Source organism: Aptenodytes patagonicus, chromosome 6 (genome assembly GCF_965638725.1).
Source record: "Aptenodytes patagonicus chromosome 6, bAptPat1.pri.cur, whole genome shotgun sequence".
In the NCBI taxonomy this organism is placed as follows: Eukaryota; Metazoa; Chordata; class Aves; order Sphenisciformes; family Spheniscidae; genus Aptenodytes; species Aptenodytes patagonicus.
The window spans coordinates 59,516,798-59,543,297 of NC_134954.1; the positions used below are offsets into that span (position 1 = coordinate 59,516,798).

At 37.8% G+C, this 26,500-nt stretch overlaps 1 protein-coding gene across 2 annotated transcripts in view; it reads left to right on the top strand.

Annotated features, from left to right (window-relative positions):
• The first annotated feature begins 880 nt into the window (after positions 1 to 880).
• The window catches only part of MAP3K2 (mitogen-activated protein kinase kinase kinase 2), a 54,421-nt gene continuing 28,801 nt past the window's right edge, over positions 881 to 26,500 (top strand). For both annotated transcript variants that reach the window (XM_076342889.1, XM_076342890.1), the window contains exons 1-4: positions 881 to 938; positions 20,648 to 20,717; positions 22,995 to 23,113; positions 24,858 to 24,898. In XM_076342889.1, the coding sequence (XP_076199004.1) occupies positions 20,714 to 20,717; positions 22,995 to 23,113; positions 24,858 to 24,898 (164 nt within the window). In that variant the 5' untranslated portion in view covers positions 881 to 938; positions 20,648 to 20,713. The remainder of the gene's footprint in view (positions 939 to 20,647; positions 20,718 to 22,994; positions 23,114 to 24,857; positions 24,899 to 26,500) is intronic.

A 26,500-nucleotide genomic window follows, 5' to 3' on the forward strand; every position in this document is an offset into this window, starting at 1 on the left:
GCTCCAGCACCTCGACGTCCTTCTTGTAGTGAGGGGCCCAAAACTGAACACAGTATTCGAGGTGCGGCCTCACCAGTGCCGAGGACAGGGGCACGATCACTTCCCAGTCCGGGCGGCTGCCGGGGCCCCGGCGCCGCCTCCCGGTACCACCGCACCAGCAGGCGGGGCGGCAGCTGCACCGGGGAAGGCGGGACCTGGCCCGTCCCAGGCCGCCCCCCGTCAGTCGGGCCGCCTGACGGAAAAGCGCGACGCTCGGCCTCGCGCACGGCCGGTTCCCAGCCCCCAGGACCCGGCGGGAGGCGCCGCCGCCCCGTGACCCGAAAGGTGGGGCGAGGCGGGGGGCGGAGGGGGAGAAGGGCCTGGTGCGCATGCGCCCCGCAGCCCGTCGGTGCGGGCTTCCCACTTTCCTCCTCCTCTTTCAGCGCGTGCGCAGAGGTGGCCGTTGTTCTCGCGCCGCCCGTGCGCCGTGACGCCAGGCCGTGGTGACGTCTCGCGCTCCCCGCCTCCCGCCGGCGGCGCGGCCGACGTCACGAGTTTCGGCGGAGGGGGAGGCGGAGCTTTCGGTTGGCAGCAGAAGCGGCGGCGGCCGCCGGCGCCTCACGCCTGACGGGACACCCCCCCCCCCCGGCCCGGCCCGGCCCCGCCGCGGCGTCAGCGCTCCGGGGGCGCCTTCCCCGCTCCCTTCCTCACGGGCCTGCCTCGGCGCGCGGCTTCCTCCGCGCCGGCCTCGGTGCCTCCTGTCACCCTCTCCGCCGTGCCCCCGGGCGGGCAGGCCCCGGGCCCCTTCCCCCCCCCCCCCCCCCTCCTCCGGGGGGGTGGGCTCCTCTCCGGAAACCTGGCCGCTCCCTCCGCGCCGCCTGCCCAGCCGGGCCTGCGCCCGCCGCCGCCGGGCAGCGCGGGGGGTCCCTCGCGGCCGCCCGGCCTCCGCTGTGACACAGGTCGGTGCCGGCGGGGCGGGCGGAGGTGGCTGTGGGAAAGGCCGGGCGGGGGGCGGGGGGCGGCCCTCGGCTGCCCGGATGCGTGTGTGTTTCGGGGGGCGGGTTTGTCGGTGCGCGCTGGAGGGGGCCGCCGGTGTGGGGGACGCTTGGGGCAGCTTCGGCATCCAGGAGGTGCCCGGGCTGGGGGCGGGGAGCACCAACCGCGCTGCTGGGAGCCGCCGGGGGCACCGTCCCTGCGCAGATGGAGGTACGCGGCGGTGCAGTTATTTGAGGTGCTGGGGGGACACGACGTGTCGGTTATTTACGTTACAACTGCAGGATCTTCAGGATTTTACGAGCTACAAATATCTGTATGTCACCGTAAACCTTCCTGTGTTTGCATACTGATGCTGTAGTCTCTTGTCTTTAAATTGCGCCGCAGTGATAGCAGTGCTGTGAATTGGGTATGTAGGTCAGGTTCTGCGAGATATTTTTGTCGGGGGAATAAGATTATTTTTTCCCTTATTGCTTTTGAGGTGCATTGCAGCACCCACGAGGTGGTTTTTTTCCTGGCTTCCTCTCTTGCTTCGTAAATCTGGTTTTAGTTTTTGGCTGTGGAATTACTGAAGATCAAAGCATTAAATAAGCTGAGGGCTTCTAAGCTGTGTTGTATCATGAACTGTCCTCTAAGAGGGTGGTAAAAGATAATAGAAGCCTGCCTTGAAATAGGGGGGATTTCTAGTCCATGCAGAAAACTCACCTCGGCTATAACACTTCTTTTCTTTAAACAATGCAGCACGTTGCAGAGTGTAAGAGGCCTTCAGAAATGTGTTGCTATGTGTATGGCAAAGACGTAGTATTTGCAGAATGAATCGTCTACATGCTTGTCTTGCACAACATCTTGGATTCTCTTGTGGCATGGCGCTTATTAGCAGTATACCCTAGAAAAGCGTTCATTCCTATGAAATTCCCTTATGGATAGTTTTAAGGGAACAGGCAGCGACGAGTTAGTAGTTACGGTACACTGAAAATCCTGAGAAGAATTTTCTTGGTGTTTTGTTTTTTTTTCCCTATGGCTAAAATCTTCACTGTCATTTGAAAATAACAGAAATGCTGTATGAGGAAATTTTACTTTCATGTATGCCTTTGCTTACAGTGGCTTTTTAAATAACTGCTTTCCTCAGAAATGTATTAAAAAATGAGAACTTGATATAATTCCTGTTTTCTTTACACTTTGTGTTCCATCATGATTGCCACTGAAATGTATAGGACTCGAATATTGATTCAGATACTGAGGCTGTATATAATTAATTTGATTTTTTTTCCCTAGGTTTTATTGTATTTTGATAAAGTAGAATAGCAAGGTAATGTTTATCAAATTGACTCATTGCTGGAGAAAAATCTGTGTACGGTTTGTCTTGAGGAACTCTGTGTCAGTAGTTTACCTGACACTAATGGAAGACTATGGTGAAGAAAACAGATGTTTCTGGATTGCTTGTCTTGGCTTGCTGAGATTTCTAAACTGTCAGAGGAAACTTTTTCGAAGATAGCTGTGGCGTTTGGTAATCTTGAGAGCTTTTATAGTGTATGTGAGTAGGCAGATATCTGTGACAGGTAAGATTTATTAACATAGTGTAAGAAGAACATTATCTTTTTCAATATCATGGTAGGGAAGCTTTTTTTTTTTTGCTTTATGTTGATAAAACCAGATAATTTATGGTAAAAATAAATAACCTTTCAAATTTGGTCATAGAGCCATCAGTGGTTCTTTGCTGTGGTTTTTAGGAAACCTAGTCAATGCACAGATTTGTGGAATTTAAAGCCGATTGAGGCTAAATGCAGAAGACTTATTGTTTTATTATAAAGATAAAGTTTTCTTCTGGAGAAAGCAAGAAAGTTGGTCATGCTGTAAATTTAATTCACATTTATAGTTTTTACTTTACATTTTTTTCTTTCAATTTCCTAAAATACAGTGTTAATATTTAGGCACAAATCAGAATTATTGCTTTTTTAAAACCTTGTCATTATTAATAAGTATTTATGGAGAACTTCTTGAAAAAAGCTTTGCACGTTAGCAGTCAAGTTTCATTTTTTTCTTTCATCTATATTATCTTTACTGCAGGCTGGCTTTTTACATCAGCAGACTAAGTCAAAAGTAATGAATGACATGTAATTTATTTTTGTGACAGATTGTTCAGTGGCTCTCTAACTGAGCATTCTCTGAACTGAAAATAATGTTTTCTTATAAAATGCGACCTGAGAATGATAATGGAGTGATTTCCTTCATTGATTCCCCCTCTCCCACCAAACACACAGCCAAAGTGTTCTGATCTATCGAGAGGTACACATTTGGTCTGGAGTAATGAACATATTTTCTAATAATTTCTTTTTGGATCTTTGCTGTTAACGTTATCCTCTGTTTAGACTACTATTTGGAGAAAAATAAATGAATGATGAAAATGTGACTGATCAATGTAATTAAGTACATCTTGTTACTTTTGCGGAGCTTATTTTCATACACATGACAAACTAATGTAAATATGTATATTGACTAGTGACTCTACCTAGGTTTATCTAATTAGCAAACAATTAAGTTTGCTGTCCTGAAAGTTAATTTCTAAATTTAAGCTTTTAAAATTCTGAAGTAGAACTGACACAGTATTAAACTTTAAAAAAAAAAAAAATCATCAGTGAATTCTATTAAGTACACTAATTTTTCTGTGGGAGAGAAGAAAAATTTTTTTTAAAAGAATAAATACTGCATTTGCTATTTTAATATTCTGGTATCTTGTAGTGCTAAGGAGTAGGTCAAAATAGATCATGCGTGGTATAATTGCACGTATCTTGCAAAATAATGTTGTAAACAGATAATTGGGCAGTGGGAACATGTTCAGAATGCAGTGCGTTAGTTGTGATTCTCACTTCTGGATCTTACTGTGAGATCTTGGTTTAGTAATATAGTAATAATGACAAATGCAGCTTATGGCTCTATGTTAACCTAATTTCTTAGACTAAACATGCTTGTTTGCAGGTTGTTCTGAGATGTGTTTAATATATTCACCTTAAGTGTATTTTTTCAGAAGCTGCAGAAGGTTTGGTGACAATAAGTGAAGGAAAGATGCAGTTCTGTGTTAGGATATTGCACTGATTTCCATCTGTGGGAACCACTGCTCTAGAGACACTTGACCCACAAATACACATATGGCATAGTTCAGAGCCCAGCTTAATTAGATCATTTGAAGTTGGACTTACTTGAGCAAGGCCAAAGCAGGGGTATCTGCAGTGTGCTTTAAACCGAGAGTCGGGAATTGGTAATGTAGGGAGGCCTGTAGAGATGTGACTTTTTCCTGTTCGTTTGTGAAGTTTTTTACTTACGTTTACTTCTGTATCTCAAATTATTGCATATTTTTGAAATTATACCAGCAAACGGTAACTTAGTTTTTCACGGGAGGAAAATAATCTTCTTTAGGCTAAAGGTTTTTTTCCTTTTTTTTCCTTTTCCTTTTTTCCTTCCTGCTGTAGCTTGTTTTCAGCCATTTTTTATTTTTGAGCCCTTCACTATTTTTTCCTCACTTGTTTCTCTTTCTGTATTTCCATTCAATCATTTGTCCACTTCTGTGGATTATCTGCAGTAGTAAAAGATGCTGCTTTTGTGTTCCTGATATGTTTTGTGCTAAGTACACTAATAGTCTGACAACAGCAATGTAATAAAATTCAAATGTTTTGGATGTTTATGTTGCAGAGACTGTACTTTTGAAGCTCAGGCATGATAACACTGATAAACTGTTCTCATTTGGATAAATGAAGAAATGATAGATGTGTAAGAAGGGAAGGGATTTCATTATGTCAGTCCCTACTCTGAGGCAGAAGCAAATACACTGAAATCATGTCTGACAGACATTTATCTGATCTGTTCTTAAAAAAACTCAAAAGAGGGGAATACCTCACCTCTTCACTGCTCTATTTATAGCTAGTACATAACTATCATTATAGTTAGGAGGCTTTTCCTAATATTTAACTTCAGTCTCTGTCTTGGTGCTGGTTAAGCCAGTTAGTTCTTGTCCAACTATTATTACTCATGCAGGATAATGATTTCTGTACTCTTTGCACCAACTGTTTGCATACGTGAAGATTGTTCCTCTGTCTCCTTTTATTTCAGACTTCTCTTTACTAAACTGTGCAAACAGGCCTTTTCTTCACAGGTCGTTTTCTCAGGATTTTTGTTGTTGTTGTTAACTCTCACTGGACTCTGTGTGATTTGTCTGTATCTTTTTCAAAGTTTCTCAGACAGTCTTACAGCAACAGAGTAATTAACTTACTCTAGAAGTTGCAGCAGAAGTAACATGACAGCCTTATTAAAATGTCATTCTAGGGTGTGTGTCTATGGTTGGTTTTTGTTTTGTTTGGTTTTTTTTCCAACAACATCAGGTTCTTGGCTCCTGCATTTGTTAACACAGGAGCTTGTATTAGTGTTTGTTAAATCAGGTATGTCTGTCTTCATGTATATGAATTTGAGTTACCTTTCCAAAGAATAGAACCTGATACTGTATTGAACACAATCTTTATTTCAGGTTAGTTTTCTTATATTAAGCATTTCTAGACTCAACAGGATCATTGTTCAATAAATTATTCTACAGGAAAGTATGCAGTTTCTGCTCTTCCACATCTATTTCCCAGCACATACAGTCCCTGTGGCTTTTGAACATAAGCCTGCACTACAACAGGAAACTTGATTGAGAACAAGTTCTCCTAGGGTTAGATGCAGCTTCTATTGGCAAAAATGTGTCTTTACCAGTCTATTTTATACATGTGCTGTCTTTGAAGTAAGTCATATTGCTAAGATAACTTCTGTCAGTGTAACTGTACCTGAACAAGCCTTTTGCCATTTTGAGATGTCATACAGTCCAATGGCATAGTAGAAGAAATTTTGATCCTATAGGCGTGCTTTATTGGAAGAATTGCAGAGCCAGCTACAAAACAGATGTGTTCAACATGTTCCCTGGCTTTACTCCATTTTATCTGACTTATGTAAATGATTTTATCCATAATTTTTGAGGCTAGATCACAGATGGGACAAATTGTGCCATTCTTTCAGCAGTGCTGCCTTCACAAAAAATGAAACAGACACCAATAATAATTATTAAAGAAGGCCTTTAGTTTCTTGCAGGAAACAGTATTCAAGTAGTCAGTGTTGCTTACCTCTTACCTATCCTCAAAATTATTTTAAAATAATTTAGACAAGAGAGTTCTGTAAATGCCAACAGTTTGAATGCCATGTTACCAAAATGATAACAATGGGAACTATAGTCTCAGCTTTGAACAAAGATTTGAAAACTGGGAAACATCTGGATCAACCTGTTGTTTGAATTTAAAAAAAAAAAAACTAAAATACTGACACAAGCAGTAATTAAACTTTGAAAGAAAATCTAAAGAAAATAAGACGTTCTGTGGAAGAACATGAGAATTGTCCCCCTAAATATTTTTTTTAATCTAACTGCTGAAAACTGATTGGTAAAGCTCAACCTGTATTTAATTGTTGTTTTGTCACACTGACTATGTGTATTTTTAGCAGTGCCACAATTGCTGTAACTCCAGCATGAGGATTTTTATTTTAAAAAAAAAAAAAAGTAATTGTAATGGCAAACCCCCAAACTTTCAAGCACTGTTTTGTGTTTTCCATAATGGCTTGTTGATAACTGAATGGGTAGAAAGTAGTAGTTAGAAAAGAGTTTCTTGCGCTGCTGATAGCAGTAAGTGCAGTAACTTCTGACAGGGATGAGGTGGATAATGTAATGAATGGCTTTTTAAGTTGCTGCAGCAAGTTCCTTTAGAGAATATCTATTAAGGCTCCATGTCTGTGATATTGGCACTATCATGAATACCAAATGAGACTTTCAAATGAAAATTTAAATGTTTTTGGTGAAGTGGCTGACAACTTTTAGGTAAAATCTTAATCCATAATGCAATCAGACAAAAGATAATCCAGTATTCTTTCTTCAATGGTAAGCACGAATGAATGATTATGGAAGAGTGAGGATAGGGCAAGCATATATAATACTTAGCTTGAGTATTTTTTCAGTCCCTAACTATTTTCAGTAAAGGCCTGTTCTTAATCTGATGTGGTTTTTGTGTAGTTAGTAACCTTTGGATTTTTATCCTCAAGCTTGGCCAGTCCTTTTTTTGCATGCAGCTAAATGTCTGGCGTCCAAATATCCTTTGGTAAGAAATTCTACAGGTATGCTATTTGTTATGTTAAAATCAACCTTCTTTTTTTTTGAACTTAGCTTGTATGGGTCTCCTTTGGAGTCACACTTCTTCTGGAAGAGAGTGAACAATCCACCTCTGTCCAATATAACAATCCATCTCTCTGTTCCTCATGATTTTGTAGCCCTTTATCGCTTTCTCCCTCCACCTGAATATTTCTGAAACTAAGGAGTCCTAACTTGCCTATTTGTTCCTCCCCTGTAGAACCCATTCTGTGCCTTCGATCGTACCTTTTGCTCTTCTCTGAATCTACTCTATTCTGCTACATCCTCTTCTGGAGCTGAAGGCCCCAGGACTGCTAGTGATACTCAGGATGGGCAGACAGTGATCTGTTTTGGACTGATTTCTTTGATAACAATTCCTGACATTGACTTTCATTTCTGAGTGCTGGTAGTATTCAGTGCAAAGCCCGTTGGTTTGTTATGTGCAGAATTAGAACTGCTGCTCTCCCTCCGCCCCACAACTTGCTTTACTTTCATTCATCTGTGCTGGCTATCATCTGCTTTATTGCTCAGTCCCCTAGTCTGATAAAGACCACCTCCTCTACTGCAGTCAGCCCTTTCCTTGTTCTCCTGAATAGCATAATATTGATAGGCACAGTAGTGTCGGCAAACTTTTCACCTTGCTCCTGTGTCTCGGATAATTTAGAATATGTTGAGCAACACTGACTCTTGTGGAGCCCCACTGGTATCCTCCTTCCTTATGAGAACACCAGCTATGTCTGTCCTACATTTTCTGTATTTTAACCAATTTATCCATGCAAGGGCCTGTCTTTTTTTCTTATGCTGTGACTGCAAGAAGGCCTTTGAGATTTTCCAGCACTGGAAATCCAAGTAGACCATGATAGTGACTGAGTTCAGCTCCTTTTACACATGTTCAGAGCGCACCAAGAGATTTGAAAGTGAGGATCTCTTTTTGAAACAGCCATATCTACTTTTTCCTGCTCTATCATAATTATCCATATGCCCATTATTTCTAGTTTATTTGTTATAGGTCATACTTAACTGTTTGTAGTTCCCTGGAATCCCTGCATTACACATTTTGTCTTTTAAAAGATACTTTAAAAAGATCCAAATCTGTGCGGTGGCCAAGAGGGGTGTTTCCAGCACGAGTTCTAGCTCCTTTCTTTGTGTTGGTATTGGTGCTGTAGAAGTGTGAGATCAGTTAGATAGCCTGATGGTTAATTAAAATGTAAAATACATCATTTCAGCTGATCATCTGTTTCCTCTGGATCTCCTGCTTGTCACTGAGGTTCAGCTGGAAAGCAGCAGTTACTGTAGACAAGCAGGACTACTCCCTTGACAGAAATGCCACCTTAGCAGTAGAACTGTAGTCCTAAAGAAGATGATTAGATGTGGGCATGTACATAGTAGTGCTTCCAATGGTATACACTCCCAACTTTTGAGTCTGTAGTTAGTTTACCTTATTAACTGTATTTATGAGGGTTCTTACATTTTTATCAGTTGAGGGAAAAGTATAATTATGTAGCATCATAGGTGTCATTGTAATGATTTGGTACCTGCTGCTGAGAGGTGTGCTATGGGAGATGCAAGAGGGAAACCTTATGAGGATACATTGAATTCATGTCTTTGCATTTGACTCTTGAGTGTTTTGACAAAGCTAGGTTTTTATTGTCACATTTTGCTTTAAATGTTATTATGAGGGATTGAGTTGAATTACGTTTTTTTCTGTTTCACAGGAAGCTAAAGGTTGTTACCAAAGCACAAAGTGAAAAAGAGCTTGTGTACTTGATAGCTTAGCAATATCATAATGTGTTGGCCTATGTGGGTCACCCAGTTTAAAAACAGTGCCTACTGAATATGGATAAAAACTTACAAGTTTGTCCATTTAGACCTGCTCAGTGAGACCTGCTGGCTACAAAAATGATGTTCAATCATATTATGCGTGTGGTAAAAAAATCTTTGGATTTTGCATAGTATGTGTTACCTATGCATACATGCAAGGTTCTCTCAGTTGCCATTAATGTGTATTAAGTACACACTTGCCCATCTTCTCAGTGGTATTATTGAGCCCTCTGTACAGTTCCAAGCGTGAAAGGTCTGAGTCTACCCATACCTGTGGCTCCCTGGTTAAATTTATTGCTCTTTGTTGTTGTCCTTGTTGAACGTTTTAATCTTGAATTGGAGGTTGATTCAGGACTATTTTTTCTACGCTGTGCTGGAAATCTGTATGGCTCATGAACATCTTATCCTACTTAAATATTCCATGTTAGTGTATTACGAGATTCTTGTGCATTTTATGTGTTTATTATTGGTGATAGAAATAATGGAAAAAATGTCTGACTGAATGTACAGAGTTAATTTGAGTTATGATGGGGAGAGAGCACATGGGGTATTGAACTAGGAAGATTGGAGTGTGAGCCAGGAAAGGCATTTTAGGCAGAAGCTCCAGGTGATGGTGTGTTAATGTGGTAGGAAAACTTGGTAGCAAGGTAGCAGAAGATGATGAGAAAAATCGTAGTTTTATTATCATACTCTGGATTTCCTCATTGTATTGCTGCCTTACGTAGTGTGCAGGAAGAACTGTGCTTTGAGGAATGAGTAAGATAGTATATAACAAAGACTGTCCACTGAGGATTCCTCCTTGATTTGTTGCAAAGTTTGGAAGATGTATAGCAAATGAGACTGAGATATCTTCACAGTGAAGACATGAAAATGTCCCTAGAGAATTAGATTCTGTCCTTGCTGGTGTCACAGCAAGATACCAGGCAGATCATGTTAATCAGAAAGGTTCATGTGTATTGTTGTGTTCGGTTTTTTTGGTACTTGATTTGAAATGATAGTAGTGTGATTTGCAGTCATGACTAAAACAGCTGCAGCTGTGAAATCAGTGAGTTTTGCTCTGAATGGAAGATGCTGTCAAATGTGATGGTTATACTGAGGAAAAACAAAGTTTCTCAGTTTTAGCACCTGAAGGTAGATATTAAAACTAGCTGTAGAAATGGAGAATGGGTTTATTTCTCTGGCTTATTTCCCGAAATAGTTGTCTTTCAACCCATCATGGTCACAGAACTGGAAGATGAACTGAAAAGGATAGAACTAGTTACTGGTGTTTAAGGATGTGCTTTCTTCTGTATGCTATCAAAAGCAAAATCTGACTAATGAGTTGTATGTAACTGCTCTCATATATTAATTGAAATGCGCTATTTGTTTACAATACTCAGTTTCTGCTGGAAGCCTGCTTTTTGTTTCATGTACTTTATTTTTGCTTAAAGAATAATGTTCATAGATTATAAGTGGTTTGTGGTAGGTTTACTTTTCTAGTGAATGGTTACTCTTAAACTTCATTTATTTGTCACTGGTTGTAGCACGGTCTTCCATTTTTAAAGTTGTGAAGATTGCAGGAATCACCAATACCAGTAGTACTGGTAAGAGTAAGTTTGCTCACCGTGTACCATTAGTTCTTTGGCTTAACTGGTGGTCTTGAATTCTGTCACAAGGAAGAGAGAGATACTGTATTCTTTTAAGGTATATGCTGTGAACTGTCTGTGATACAAAAAAAAAAGTAAGTTTTCCTTCTGTAGGATCTTGGATAGGGGACATGCAGTTACATTTGTAGTGGGGAATCGTTTTCATTGTAACACCTTTAGCCCTTCACAAATATTTTGACTTGCCAGTCATAAGTTTGGAGTAAAACTAACATTGGTGCCACTCATGACAGCTTCAGCAGAAGGCCTCCGAATGACAGCAGCAGGTGCTGAGCTGCGAGTGCCACTGAGATTTTTAGAAGGAGAAACAGAAGCACCTAAATCAGATTGTAACAATCACGGTAATGCATGTTTCATGGGATTCTGAGGATTAAAATTTCATGTACCTGTTTTCTTTGAGAAGCCTTTTATGGGGCTGCTTAGTTCACGTAAGATAGTAAATTAGGAAAAAGTTACAAACATCCCAGAAGTATTTTACTCTGTGTATTTGTAGGCGCAAATAACATTTGTAATGTTATCTGAATATACTGAGTAATTTTTATGATGCAAATAGCTTTAATCTGTTTGTGTAACATATAGCTTAGTTAATGGTAAGGAATTTGTTGTTCTTAGTGTTGTGGTGCTCTGAGACTTTCCACCATGGTGGTGGTGATAAATTTCCAAGACACCAGAGTGATTTGGAGGCAGTGATGCAGTTATTTGTAGCCCAGTGAACTGTGTCTATTACTTTTTAACATACTTTTGTGAGAAAATCTGGTCTCGTATAAGAGTAGAGGAGTATGACCAGTCAATTTCTAGCCAGTATGTTCTGTTGCAAAATTGGCAAGGCTAAAATATTTTGCAAGGTGTCACTGCAGCATCTGTCTGCAAGTTTCAGCTGTTGTGGCCCTTCCTCAATTTAAAATGCATGTTTGTTTCATAATAGTTTTTTTTTTCCTTGAAATCATGAACAGATCTTAAGAAAGCATCGTGACTTTCAAGGCAGATTTGTTTGATGTATCAGCAAAGTCATTCTTCAGTTAGGTCGAGAAATGAGCTGTCAGAGAGAGTGCTTTGGCTGCTGCTGAGGCAATAACAGATACAGGAAATGGAAGTTCTGTAAAACTTGAATTAGGTGAAGAAAGAGATCTTGTTGAGGAAAGTAGATGCTTTTCTGTTTGAGGCCCATTACAGTCTTATCTTTTTTTGTGTACTTGAAGTGGAGTGGGCTTATGAAGGGTTAGCCAACAGAGGCTCTTGATACCATTTGGAAAGGAGAGGTTCATTCAAAGCAGGAAACTTGCATTGAAGTGTCTTGAAACTCTCTAAATATGCTTATCTCTCCCTATCAACTGTAAAGGAAGTGTAGGGAGATTAGCTTTCCTAGACTACAGTTACTCTTTGTGAATATTGCTGTAAGTGTTAAGATATTTATCTCAAAGCATAATTTTGCTATAAACACATCTTGAGCTAGATTATCTGCTACTTTGCATTTTTATGAGAATAATCCTTAAACTGGTGTCCTTGCATTCTCAAACCTTCCAGCTCTTTTTAACTTTTTTGAGTCAAGATCATTGTTCATCAAGCTGATAAATGTTACATGAATGTGTCAACTTACAGTTTTTAAAACAGCAGGAACTAAAGATTTAATCTGAGTAGGATGAAATTTTACTTTTGTCACTGTACATGTTGGATCCTTCAGTTCATTCTGAAGTCTTTTCTCAAAGTACTTTGAGAGATGAGCTGCATTTATGGTGCTAGAACTGACAGCACTGCTTTTTGAGGTTTTATCCTCCCTGTAACTGGGAGGGTACCATCCATAATTAGAAGTTGTGTTTTATGCAAGTGTGGTGGTTTTTGTTTTTGTTTTTAAATTGAACTCTGGAAGGAGTACAGCTAGTAACCAGTCTTTTCAGAAAATAAACAAATACCAAATCATGTCCGTAGCTGTACAGATGAGGTAAGTCTGTGTGGTCTTGTGTACGAAATTAGACATAAATTCACTTTTTTTACTTGCCAGGAAGATATTAAAATCTTCAGTTTAAGAAATTTCAAGTCTGCACATTGTAGAGATACCTGATACATCTGTAACAGCAATAAAGGTACTGATGCTTCAGCCATCCCACACTTGCTGTCTGCAGTCTTTCTGTATCTCTAGGTTGTGTACAGAAGCAAGATGGCTTCTGCATACACTGCATTTTTGTACACACAAGGATTGCATTATCCCTCTTTAATTTTGTATTGCACTTGTTAGATAATTATACATTGTGATTTAATAATTCTTCTGAATTCTCTTGCTAAAAGACTGTCCAATCTTGCAGCTGCAACTTTTTCTAATTTCCTAAATGATTGTCTTTATGTCAAAATGCATTCAATGCAAAAACGTTATTGAATAAACATAATAAACCACAATATTTAGACTTACATAAAATACAACTTCTAATTATGGGTGGTACCCTCCTGGCTGCAGGGAGGATGAAAGTTCAAAAAGCAGTCCTGTCAGTTTTAGCACCATGAAGGCAGCTCATCTCTTAAAAAAAACAATTATTAAACACAATAAAAATTAATATTAAATGGGGGGAAATATCAATAAATTATTAGAATCATAGAATCATTGAGGTTGGAAAAGACCTCTAAGATCTATTATATGTATTTAAAATATTTAACTGTATTGCAATACATTTTGTTGGACTGTGACTGTTTTTAAACATAATTCAGGTCATTTGCTTAAGCTGTAATTTGTGTATCTCATCGTGCCTACCTGATCATTGCCGGTCTGTAGGAGGTTGCACTAGGAATCATGTTCATTGATGTTTTCTGCTAAATAGGAATATGGATCTCAACGTATTTTGTTTTAATCCATCAACTGAGTTTCCTGTTAGTTAATTGAGACTTTAAAGCAAATAATTAAAACGCCATGTGATATTTTGCCAAATAGTTGGAAAAACCTAAATAGGGTAATTGCTGTAGTTGGTTCTGTTAACTAATCTGTAATCATTTCAAGAAGCCCTATTTTGCTTGGCAGTAATAATAATCCTCGAAATCAAGGCATTTACTGTGTTTTTGCTTTTAATTCAGTGGTAGAAACCAATAATTATTACATATTTACTCTCTATTGATGTGGAGGTAAATAATCAGTAGCTCTTTGATCCTTTCCTTTATCCTTCTCAGTTATTTATACAATATTTACAATTCACTAGAATCTTCTTGTTTTCCAGGTATTTCCAAATATTTGCAAGAGTGGTCCAGAAAACTGAACCACTAATTTTGTGAAGAGTCTTAGTTAGACCCCTGTAAGTCCCTGGATCTTTAAATTAAAGTGTTTGATCTGAAGTATATTACAAATAGTGCATTGTATCTCTTTGTTGTTGTGGATGGTGAAATTTCTATTCCAGTAACACTGTGCTGTGGTTTGGATACATCCTCTTGATTTTTTTCAAAACCAGAACAAAAAATGGATGCTGGCTATTTCTTCCTGTTTTTTATCACCACTTGCTATTTCACCATCTAAATTCAGTAAAACACGTGTATCTGAGGGCTTTTTTTCCCCTTAATATGTTTTTATTTAAAAAAAAAAGTCTGTTAACTTTGGATGAGTTGGGTGCTATTGTTTTATGAAGCCTATTATGCTGGTAGTGTGTTTAAGATTGCTTGCTCTCTGTACAATAGGTTAAAATAGCCTGGGGTTCTGAATAAACTGGTTTAATGACAAGAGAGTGAGAAATTCAAGGCAAAGTTTAGAAGTATACTGAGTAAGCTACATACAATCAGAACAAGACTTAAAATATTTTGAAAAATAAACCTAAGTACTTTTGCAGGAAGTAAACCAGAAATGCTCTTTCTGCAAAGAAGTATTTGATGTGTTTGTTCCTTACTCTGTCAAACAGTCATTCTAGTGGTAGAAGGGTTTAGTTCAGCTGTTCAGGATAGAATTGTTGAATGATGGTAACTACGGAAAAGCAAGCAGTAAGGGGAAAAAATAGAGGGGAATACAGTTTCTGTCCGAGTCCAGGACAGGTTGTCAGTCCTGAATTGTTGCCCTGGTTGTGAGAGATGCTGCTCTAGATTGTGTCTTTTCCTTGCTCTGGGGCATCAGCTGGCAGAGCTTGATTGGTTCTGCTGTTTTGCCAGTCTTTCCTAGCACAGCAGGACTAGGTGGACCCTCTCAGTGTATCCTGTCCAGTGCAATTAATCTCACTATTTATCACTATCGGGATAAATTAAGGGGGAAAGAAGGTGCTTCAGAATAGAAGGGGGCATATGACAGAGGAAAAACTAAGGAGGAGAATATTACTGCTCTGTGGCTCATACCCTTACTGGTGTGCTGTTGATAGGCAAGATATCTCCCTGGCTTTCAGACCTTAAGATTCCTTGAGGTGTGCAAAGGTGGCTGGAATCAAACGTTTTAATAGCTTTTTTTCTAAGAAACTTTTATCCATTCATTCCCCTCCAATATCTTTTCATTTTAAAAGATCCCATAGTACTGTGACAGGAAGAATATTTCTGTTTTATTCACCAGTTAAACTTAATTTCTAATGTTCCAAATTTGACCCACTGAGTCCTATTTTTTTTTTGTTTTGTTTTCCAAATGTTACCTTAATTGATCAACGTGTCATTGGCTTTTGATTTGGATTAAATTAATCTTTCTCTCCCTTTTCTACTTCCCCTGTGAATACCTTTTCTTATGTATTATTACAATATGTTAAAGATCTGAATTTTTCTAAAACTGAGCTCACATCTGATGGGTTAGACTCCAATTATTAACAGACCTTTCTGTTACCTGCTTAAATATTTTTCTTGTTATTGCTCTTTGCTAATCTTTTTTCTGTCCTTCATGATTTTGTGTTACTGCTGCTTTCATATTCTCTGAAAAGGGTGGCTTTTTGTCCAGTGTTCATTTGTGTGTACGCCCATATAAAATCCTCTCTTTTACACTCGTTTCTATGGAGTTTACCCTCTTTTAGATATCTGCTAATGTCTTGTAACAATACTGAATTTTCTTCTATGCTTACCACACTATGTAAGTTCCTGTCATTTATGCCAACGATTGCGTTGAGCTATCAAAAATTCTTCTACAGAAGTTCAGATTTAGGTATTACTGTTTGCTGTCTTGTTCACAGACACTATTTTTATTTGATTTTAAATAAAAAAAACCATGACGAGCAGTGCTGCACATTATTTTGGTTAAAGGTTAAGTAGGTGTATTTGACTAGGTGATCACTTGAGGTTTTGTCAGCCTTGCTTACTGTGATTTATAAGAGTTGGTTGTGTGAGACCAAGCATTTGATTGTTTAAAAGTAACATTTTGGGGGTAAAACCATTTTGTATGGCTCATTCTTCTTGCTATGAAATAAATTTTTGTAGTCTTACTTTATATTCTGATTTTCCATTCTACAGTCTGAAAAATTACCTGTGAACACTCACTCTTCATGTTTACCTTGTTCTTTGTATCATCTGTTTTCTTGTAGACAAGTATGTCTCTGAATAGCAATGCTAGCAAATTTTGATTTCTTGTCATCTTGGTTTAACTTGCTTATGCCTACTATAATATAATCTCCAATTTAATCTTTACCTGGGATTGGAATAATTATAGTGCATCTTTCTTCTTTTGAGTTCACACTGTGTCATTTTGCTTTGGTGCAAGAATGGGGAACTATGTATCCTTGGACTGATTTATTTTAGTGAAAATTTGTAGGGAATTGATATCCTTGAGATTCCTGCCCCACTATTGGAACAGGTTTGGACTCCAAAGGTGTAAGGCACCTTTCTGTGTAGGTGAAGTGTTACTGTATAAGTCTGAATTCCTTACAAAATCAGGCTAAGATAAATTGTTTGCTGCACTGTATTTTTTTTCTTGATTTTTAACATATGAGGCAGCATGAAAGCTGGCTTATGTTCTTAAGTGCTTACATACTACCTTTGCTGTTCTCATATGATTAGTTTATGGCTCTCATTGTAGCCATAGCTAATTTTACTCTGTAAAAATTGTACTTCTGTTATGAAGTTGGATGCTGTAGAAGCCGTTTCATTTCTGCATGCTATATATCTCCATATTCCACAGAACTAAAACACCCTTTCTAGCTCACTTAATAAATATTCACCTCATATAACATCTGCTTGCTTTCTTCCTCTACTGTGTGAGGGTAAAGCTTTTTTTTTTCCCAGCCTACAAGTTTTTGAATGTGACCAAGTCAGTCATGAGGGACGATGTAATATGTATGCCGGTGTTCGTGTACTTTTATCTCTCAGTAACTGAGAGGCAGCTTAACCCTGTTGCGTTTATTACAGGAGAAGTGTATGCATATGGACAATTAGCACAGAGTATTTGAACGGCTAGATTATCATCCGCATGACTTATTTGCTCTTAGGCTTTGTTTCATTTGCCATGAGAAAGATAAAAACAATTTCCAAGAGTCACCTGGATATTTTGTTCCTTCAGCGGCTTTCTCAGATTCTGAAAGACTTCCAGGCTCTGTGGAAGGTGGCTGATAGGAAGTGAATCATGAATATGAATCGGCATCTCTCCACCCTTATATTCAAAATGCTGTTGCTAGGATATTCTTCTTTGTTTGCTACTCTTATCACATCATCACCTTTTTTAAATTCACTCTCTGTCATCCTTTCTTTAATTACATTCATATTCAAGCTGCTTGTGTTTCTCTGCAAGACCTTGACATAATCTTGTTCAACCTTTGCATCTGCTCTTGTGTTTTGCTGCCTTTGCTTCTCCTGAATCTTTCTCTGAGTTCCAGTTTTCTCTGTTTCGCTTCCTTTTTGTCCTGGATTGTCATCTACTGTGTGTATGTTTTGCTAATGCTACCTTGTAACTATGGATTAAGGTATGCTTTTTTCCTTTTCTACTGAATGTATATTTTTTTGTATTAAAAAAATCTTGATTTTTGTCAGCTCATTTTTACTCTCTCCCCACCACCACCCTGTTGTTATAGTCCATTGTGAAAATGAGCAGTTAAAAACAGAAGTGTTTTCTCAATTCACAAAGGTGAAGTGTTCATAAAGTTTGATGTGGGTCACCTCTTTAATTGAAATTTTAATGTTGTTAGCTTATTTTTGAGGTGACACTAAATGCTAACAAAAAGACTTGTTTAGTTGGTGATTATACTTTATGTTTGAACAGAAAGAATTTTGGTTAAAAGGGATGATAAGGTGAGAAGTCCCTAAGTTATTCAGAGAAATTTATTTTTTTAGGCTTTTTTTTTTCCTTCTAAGGAATAAGAAGGAAGTGGAAGGGAAAAGAAATGGATGCTCACTCATTAGCTTATGTTCTTTTGATGAGAGATGCCACAGATAAATACTAAAGAACGAATTCTTGTAGCTGGAGGAACTTGCAGAAGATGTTTCCTAAGATGTTTCATCATCTTCAGCTTGCCTGCCCTATATGAGCCCTGTAGCTCAAATATCTTGAGCTTCCAAGTTTGGTTATTTCAGCGAGGTTGAGGAAGAACATCTGGGGTGTTTTTGTTTGGAGATATAACTTGTTCTTGTTTTCTTAAAGTGTGGCAGAAGATATAAAATGCCTCACAGAACTTTTGTATTTCTTTGAAATGCTTACAAGGAAGTATTACAGAAGTACTTCATCCAAAGTCATGAAACACATTTTTTTGTTTAATGTATTAAGACAGCTAATTAAATCAGACATTTTATGAAAATGACACTAGCTCTCATTTTAAGACAGTTGGATCAAATACAGAATTAAAAAAAAAATTATTAGCACTTGAGTGAATAATTCTTTGAAAGATCCCCCAAGACTACTGCTGATACAAAAAAACATAGCGTAGGAAATAATGGAATATATGCTCTGTTTTGCTTTTTTGACTCTTAGGGATGCAAAAGATGCAAAGAATCAGACATGGGGAAGAAAGTTAGTTGTGTTATTTAAGGCTATAAAGGTAATCCCAGTTCACTAAGTAAACCAGATCTCCTGGCATCTTGTGTGAGAGCAAGGCCCAAAGATTCTGTCCTTATTTTGAGTGATCTTGGCTACTATCATTCGGCAAATAAATGAAAATTCAGCCCCTGTTTTCCTCTCTGAAGATTAGTACAAATCCCTTTCTTTTGTATCTTCACGGTTTTCCTTTTCTGTTATGGAGCAACAGAAGCTTTTTCTTTTTTAATTTTTTTGAAACAGATTTTTCTGTCTCCCCCTGTGGTGGCATCAAGAGGCTAGAGACCATGTCAGTAGTAAAAGTTGGGGTTGCGTCTTGAGACCGTGGGCAGCCCAGGCCAGATATACTCATGCTCTTGCAGGCTTTAATACTTTACAAAGCACTAGACAGGAGTTTCTTTCCCACAACACTTGGAAGCTGTTTCAGGTACTGTTTTGAGGCTGTCCATAGACTTGGGAGCATGTAACTCTGAATACACTTGAATCATATTTTCAGCTTTATTTTAGTTCTAATGTGCTCTTGCATGCTTTCTCAACTGGGCTGATTTCTGATTGCAGAGCGGGACCTCTGGATCTTCTTTAAAAGCCTCATCTCTTCTTGGTTATTGTGGAGCTTGAAATAGGAAATAGTAGATGAGTCATCTGATATGCGGGTAAAAGGCAGTATACAGCAGAGAGCTTTATATGGCTCTCAAGTCCAAATTTCGTTCTGAAAAATATGCCAGAAGTACTTGAAGCTTTCTAGTTCCACTGGTGAAATGAATGCTGCTTAAAAAGGCTGTTTTCCTGAAACGAGTATGTAAGAGACATGATGCCAGAAACTCTTAGATGCCTAACTGAAGATGCTCAGAAATCCTTTGAAAAATTGTAATTAATTTGTTGTTAGCTAGAAAATGGGGAGAATATTCAAGCAAGGAAGCCTGACTGGCTGGTGCTGAAAGAGCTGGCCCTCCTCCCCTCTGTTCTCAGCCATGTACTCCCACAGGTGGCCCTGTGCTGGCATCAGGGGTCATTTGACACTGGTAAGGAACTAAACCATGAGAAAACAAATTCTGTTTAAAAAAGAAAAAAAAATGAGTCATACTCTGTTGGTGTAGCTCCTTGAATGAACTTGAAGGGATATCATCTGTTTTATCAGAGTAGGGTAGATCTCTTGGCTCTCAGTCAGAAGGATGGATGGTCCACTGCAGCCAGGAAAAGGGAGGAGGGAATAGGCTCTCCCTACTTGGTCGCAGTGACTGCTTAAGAAATTAGAGAGTTTTCTTCTATGATCTTGTATTAAAAATTCTGAATTCTTCCTGTGGTAGCCTGTATTACAACAAATCTCATTGTCTATTTAGGGATATGTCTTTAGTTTTTTGCTATTAAGCTCCATAATAGCATCTTGGAGAAAGATTATTTTAATTGGTCCTTAATTATTTTTTTTTCAATTGATCGACATTCAAGATATTGTGATAGACAGGGTTTGTTCACAAATGTGCCCCCTATGTTTCTGCTTTTCTGGATAACTTGTATATTGTATATTAGAAGTTAATACCTACTGTCTTCCAGAGGCATTTGCTTTCAGGGGTGTTGGGATATCTGTGTACTGCTCTTGAATTATGATGAAAAAACTTAACCAATTGAAGTTTTCTAGTTTATATAATCAGTAGGCATTGATGCCTTTTGATTTGCGCTGTGAGTTTCATATATATTTATATATATATGAACTATATATATGTAGTTCTGAACACAGAACTTTGAACACCAGATACAGGAACCTGTAGAAAAAGAATCAGTTCTTAATAATCTGGAGTAGTGGGTATCCCATGTAGCAGAGCGTTATGGTTAATTAAGCTACTAATCATCATTTGGGGGTGTAGATAGAGTCTAAAATCAGCTTAAGCCTAGAATAATATTTAGTTTGGGCTTTGTGTCTTCTGAAAGTCTATATATGTTGCTCAGAGCCCAGTGAGGCTTTGGGGACAATATTTCTTTTCTCCACATGTTGTATCTACATATGCAATCTTATTTGTATTTTATATGCATATTTGATGTGTAGAATATTAGAAAAACTGCCCATAAACAATGAGGAGTTGACTGTCTTACATACTTTGACAACTTCAATAATTGTGTATTTTTGGTTTTGCGTTTTAGGAAATAAAATAATGCTAATGAAGCAACCATTTCCCTGAAGTTCAAGTTTTCAGGCTCACTGCCATTATGGGTAAGTCCTGTGTGTAATATATATAAAAATTTAATTTGGATGCTTTTCTATTGAAGACCAAAAAAACATTAATGTAATACCATTCCTAGGAAATGTGTGCTTTGGCTGTGTAACTCAGTGTAACGTCTACATGAAAGGCAGTGTTCAGCTGCTTTGCTAGTATTCAGAATACTTCTGTTTTTTTTCCATTGGAATACAGCACTTTTCCCTCACTATGTGGTAACTTTAAAAATCCAAGTATAGGAAGTTGAGATTCATAGTATTAGGGTACTGAGCAATATTTACTGTGCTCTAAATTGTAATGGCTACTGGGAAAAAAAAACCCATAAAGTCTATATTAGAGAATTTTATCGTCTTGTGTCATTGCAGTGCAAAGCCAGGACTGTGTAGATGGTATAACTGTGTTTTTCTAAATATGTAGCACACTTGTATTCCTTTAAATTTGATGTTGATTTTTCAAGTTGTACGTGCATTTTAGTAAGTTGACCATGTTTTTATTGTAATCACTTATCAGTGCTCACTCTCAAAAATCCCAACAAACCAACCAACCAAACCACACACGTTTTTGTATCTCTTCTGTTTATCTTTTATTGTTATGCTATTTTTTCCTAACCTCATGTTTAATAATAAAGTAGCTGAATCTAGGAATACAGCACTCTTTAGACTTCCGATATTCTCCAACATTTTGTGTGACAGAAATGACTATTGAGTCATATTGGATATTCAGTAAACTTTAGATGCTTTGCCATAATGCTTTGGTTTCTTTTGTATGAAATATGCTACCTAGTGACCACTGGGAATTAAACCTCCTCTAACCAACTGCTAAAAGAACAATTTTTTTTTTATCGCTGAGCACTAGAATAGGCTATAACACAATAAAATAGTTTACCTTTTAAATTGTGGCAAGTTTTGAAGTGTGTGTTAGTGTGAGAAAGGAATAACTGCGAGCTGCAAGAATGCCTTCAGTTCTGCCATCAAATATTCTTGCTTTTATAGATTTGCATATCTTAGTAGAGTTACAAATAATGACAGCATGAGTGATGATCAAAGTTACTCATTTTCAGACCATCTGTTAGGAATCTATTAAATTAGAACACTGAAATCCCATCATTTCCTGATATGACAAATATATTTGGTTATATTTGAACAGAGTGTGAAGGAATTCTCATCATTGCTGAATACCTGGAATGCTGATTTTTAATGCTGGGGTTTTTCTCAGTTCCGTGTTTCAGAAATACTGTTCTTAATAAATCACAGCACTTGACAATGAAATCTTCAACAAACATATCCATTGTGAAGTAGTATGAAGGCATACAATCAACATCTTTGCAGATAAATGTTGTTAGCCAGTATTCTAGATGCATGTTGAGTATAGTACTGTTGCTGTGGCAAGGAATTAATACAAAATATTAGTGACAAATAAATTTCCCTTAGTGATGGATGTACAGGCTTTTGAGCTCCTAAGTGCTTTTATGTCTAAAGGAGCATCCCAGTTCCAGGGCAAACCTTGTCTAGCATGGCCTCAGGCCATCACAGCTGCAGCAGATCCATCAGGATTTAGGATTTAGTGTGAACTTGAAATCTAAGCTGCGTAGCACTCCTGCCCCTAAATTGTCCCCTGGGTTCAGTGCTTCTGTTTCTCTTTGTGAATTAGTCCTGTAAGCTCTAAAAAACCCTACATTTGCAGTCCTGGAAAAGTTCTGTGGTGTTTTGTTTTAAATTACTCTGTGGGCTGTCAGCAGATGCTCAAATAGTGGAGATGTTCCTCTAGGAGTTTGTGTATGCTTCCTATGTGCATGGCTGTACCTGTTCAGGACAGAGGAAAAATGATTCAAAAGTACTTGCTTTTCTTTTTCTTTATTTTACAAATTGGGGGTGGGAGGGAGTGTGATTTCTAGCAAGCATCTCATCCATGGATGTTATTTGAAAAAAAAAAAGGGGGGGGGGGGGTTATCTACTTTGTTTCCCCCACCCTTCTCTAACTAATACAGCCTGCATTTCTGTAGAGTTGTCAATCTCTGCTATGACTTCAGTTTTTTAAACCTGCCATTTAAGTGTGTTTACTGATTAAGCTGTTTATTTCCTTAGGCACTGTTAATGATAAAATAAAAATGTTTGCAACATGGCAGTAATTTTTTTTAGTTTGGCAATTATGTATTGAAGTGTAATATGGACTTTTAGATTTTAGAATAATGCCTGCCTAATTGTGAAATGAGACAGTAATGCACTTCAAATGTAACAGTCACTTACACTTCTGTTGTCTTTTTCTCTGAGCAGATGAGCAGCAAGCTTTGAATTCAATCATGCAGGATTTGGCTGTGCTTCATAAGGCCAGTCGTCCTGTATTGCCCCAGCAAGAAACAGGAAAACCAAAGTCATCTTCGCCTAAAAAACAGGTAATCTTTTAATATCTTTACTAACCTACTGAACACGGAATGTCCTGCTGTGACTTCCACAATTATTTTCCTTGCCAGACCAGTGAGCATACCAGAATGAGCTATTAGTCTCCCACATGTGCTGCTATTTTCTTTGTTCATGGTCTTAAATTAGCAGCAAAATGAAATGGTGGCATTTCAGATCAGTTCATAGTGTATGCTTAAATGACTCCGATCCTGATAAATTGAAGATCATAGGGGTGTTTTGACACTGTATGTAGATTTTTATTATTGTTGTTGTTGTCATTATTATTTGATTGGTACTAGACTATTTTAAAATATCAAGGTGTGCTAGCATCTCTTATTTGGAATGCTTCTTTAGAATGAATTATACTAGGTATACTAGATTGCCCAGTTGTCAGCTATGTCATACTAAAGAATGTCAGTGCAACAGCAGAAACGTACTTAAGCTCCTTTACCGCATCTTTGGCCTCAATTTTTTGTTTGTTCATGTGTTGGAAGTGTGAGTTCTTTTCAACTCTTTTTTTTTTTTCTGCAGATACTGAACACAGATGGAGTAGTAGTAAATACTTAGTTGATAGGTTTGAACTACTATATGGAGAGATTAGGAGAGCATGTGGATTTTTACCCAAATTGTTGTAATAGCCCTATTGAATTAACTGTATGTTTATTTGATTGGATCCTTAATTGACAGTCCAATATTTCATGAAACTTCATTTTGTGCAGTCTTGTTTTAACCCATTAAAGATCAAAGTATTTGAATATATTTGGCTCTTAAATTGTCAAAAACTGATGGCTACATCTTCTTCACTCTGTGCTTTAAAAGCTGTAAGAGTCCAGTATATAACACAGCGGTGCTTTGCTAGTGTCATATAACTCACTTCTGAGCTGTGACTTTAGACATTCAAGTAATGTGCATATATGATCCAAAATGATCTGAATATAATACATGCTTAGAAAGTTAGAAGAAAAATAGTTGAGCCATTTCTGAGTATAATGTGGTAGTGGTGAGGGGGAAATATATGTTTGTCATTCTGTTTAAATTTGTTAATTTTGAAAGCAATCACTTGTGAATCAAGTAATTCTTTTGGAAGATACAACATTGTTATTTGGATATAACCTCTGTGGTTGAATGCATTTTTTTTTTTTCCTGCAATAGTTGCTAATACAATTTGATTCTTAAAATTATTATTTTGCAAAACAATTTTATTTCCATGTAGCTGCAGATATTTACAGGTATCTTTGTTATTGGGAAATTGATTGCATGAATGCTGGCTTAATTACATACGTGGGTTTCTATGGTAATGCTTATGAAACAAGATATGTTTCTTAAGCTTGGAACGCTCAGCTCTGAAGTGTACATAAAAACCTGTTATGGTAGCTAAGTCTACCTGCCTGTTCATGATGGAGGATTCTTTGGTAATCAGTTCCACGCTGAATTTGAAATCATGAATCTGTTATAATATTCAAATATATTGATAGAAGATAATGTGTTTACTTACAGAAGCATTCATTGTACTTCAGAATAATTTTTTTGTATTTTTTTACACACTTTAAGCCTCTGTCAGATACCTCAGCTGAAGTACGTTGTTAAAATGCTTGGTATATCAGAAAGGACAGAAAATTAATACGGACTGCTTAAGGATTTTACTTCTGGTATAGGATTATTGAATGGGATTTCATGGCCTTCATTAAAGGAGGTAGTAACAAACTAATAGTGGTTCTTTTATCTCTTTTCTTACAGAACGATGTTAGAGTCAAATTTGAACATCGAGGTGAAAAAAGGTAAGGTGGGAACACAGGAAACAGTCTTGTCTTTTAATTATTTATAGAATTTTGTTGGCCTCCTATTATAAAGTTTCAAATAAATTGTTAGTGTTTCAGATATCTGAGTGTATTTGCTTTGGGCTTAAATTTTATTTTGATATGAACACAATTTAAGAATTAATCTGTTTAAAATGTGGGCTCTAAGTATGCATAAATGCAGAATTATCTTACTGTATCTATGTCCCATGTAATATCCTTCATTTGTTTACCCTTCAGATACGTGTTTGTAGTCTAGAACAACTACTTAAATCGTTAGCATAGATCTCAAATATGAGTAGACCAGCAAATAATTTTTTTGCTGTATCATGTGCGTAATAAATGCATGATAACATATTGTTACTGTAACACCCAGAGGAAGAAGCCTTGATCTTAAAACTCAATGTTGGATTGTACTTTGGAGAACCAATCTGAGAACTGTAATAGGAAAATTGATTAGACTTTATAATTAGATTGTTTTCATTGATAATTTTGAATAATCCATTAAAATTTATTTTCATTTGGTGTATGAGAGGTGAATGATGTACATGCTTAAAGTATACAAACATCTACCTCTATATCTCTCTGCTCTGATGGCTGCTCAAAAGCTTTTACAGAAGTTGATCTACAGTTCTGTGCAGAAGTGGTTCGTGGACAACTCATTTTGTCTGTCTCTTTCTGAAAGCAGTACCTACAGAGAAATGGTTATAGAATAAGATCTTTGAAAATACTTAATGAAGCAGGAAGTAATATCCTGGTCATGCTATTTGTCAATAGAAATGGTAAATTCCTTAAGTAAAGATTGCTTCAGAATGAAACCTATGCTACTTTTGGGCAGTCCTTATTGTGGTGTGCAATAGATCAGTGTGTATCCATGCTGATTACAGTATGTGCCCTCTCTTTACATGGGGTAGTAAAATAGCAGTAATTTCCCTAGGTATTAACCTTCTTCAGCTTCTTTCTCTCACTTTTCTGAACGTCACATGTAGCATTGCATGGTTGAGTGCTATAAGTAATTTGGAGGAAATAAGTCTTTTCAAAAGCTTTGAAAATTAAGGACTCTTCTACCTAGCAATTTCTTGTGAAATAAGTGGAAGCATGAATTTAAAAGAGAACTGTTTACTCACTGCCAGTCTGCACGGGCAGTGCATTTTTGCAGTTTATCTTAATTCACGTTCACAGTGGACTAAGTTAATCAATTCAATATGAATACAAGCATAAAGTAAGCGTGTGGAAAGATACCTTTCCCAAGCTTTTATGCTGATGGGCCTAGCTCTGTTTCAGACTGTCCCAAGTAACTTGAGCCTGCTTGCCCAGGGTTACTGGGCAGCCCAGGCTCATTGCTCAGCATGAGTTACAATACTTTTGTTGCCTGAGCATGTAGATCTAAAGATGAATTAATGAAATTATGCAAGAAAGATAAGTTATGCAATGGCTTTCTCACTACTTTTTAAAAAGGGAAGTGGAAAAAAGAAGTGATTCCAGAGTTTCTTTCGGTAGTAATGTGGCACTTTGTACCAAGGAACGTGCACTGTGATAGGCAGAGTTCCAGGCTTGCTAAAGAAATCGTTAACTACAGTGAGA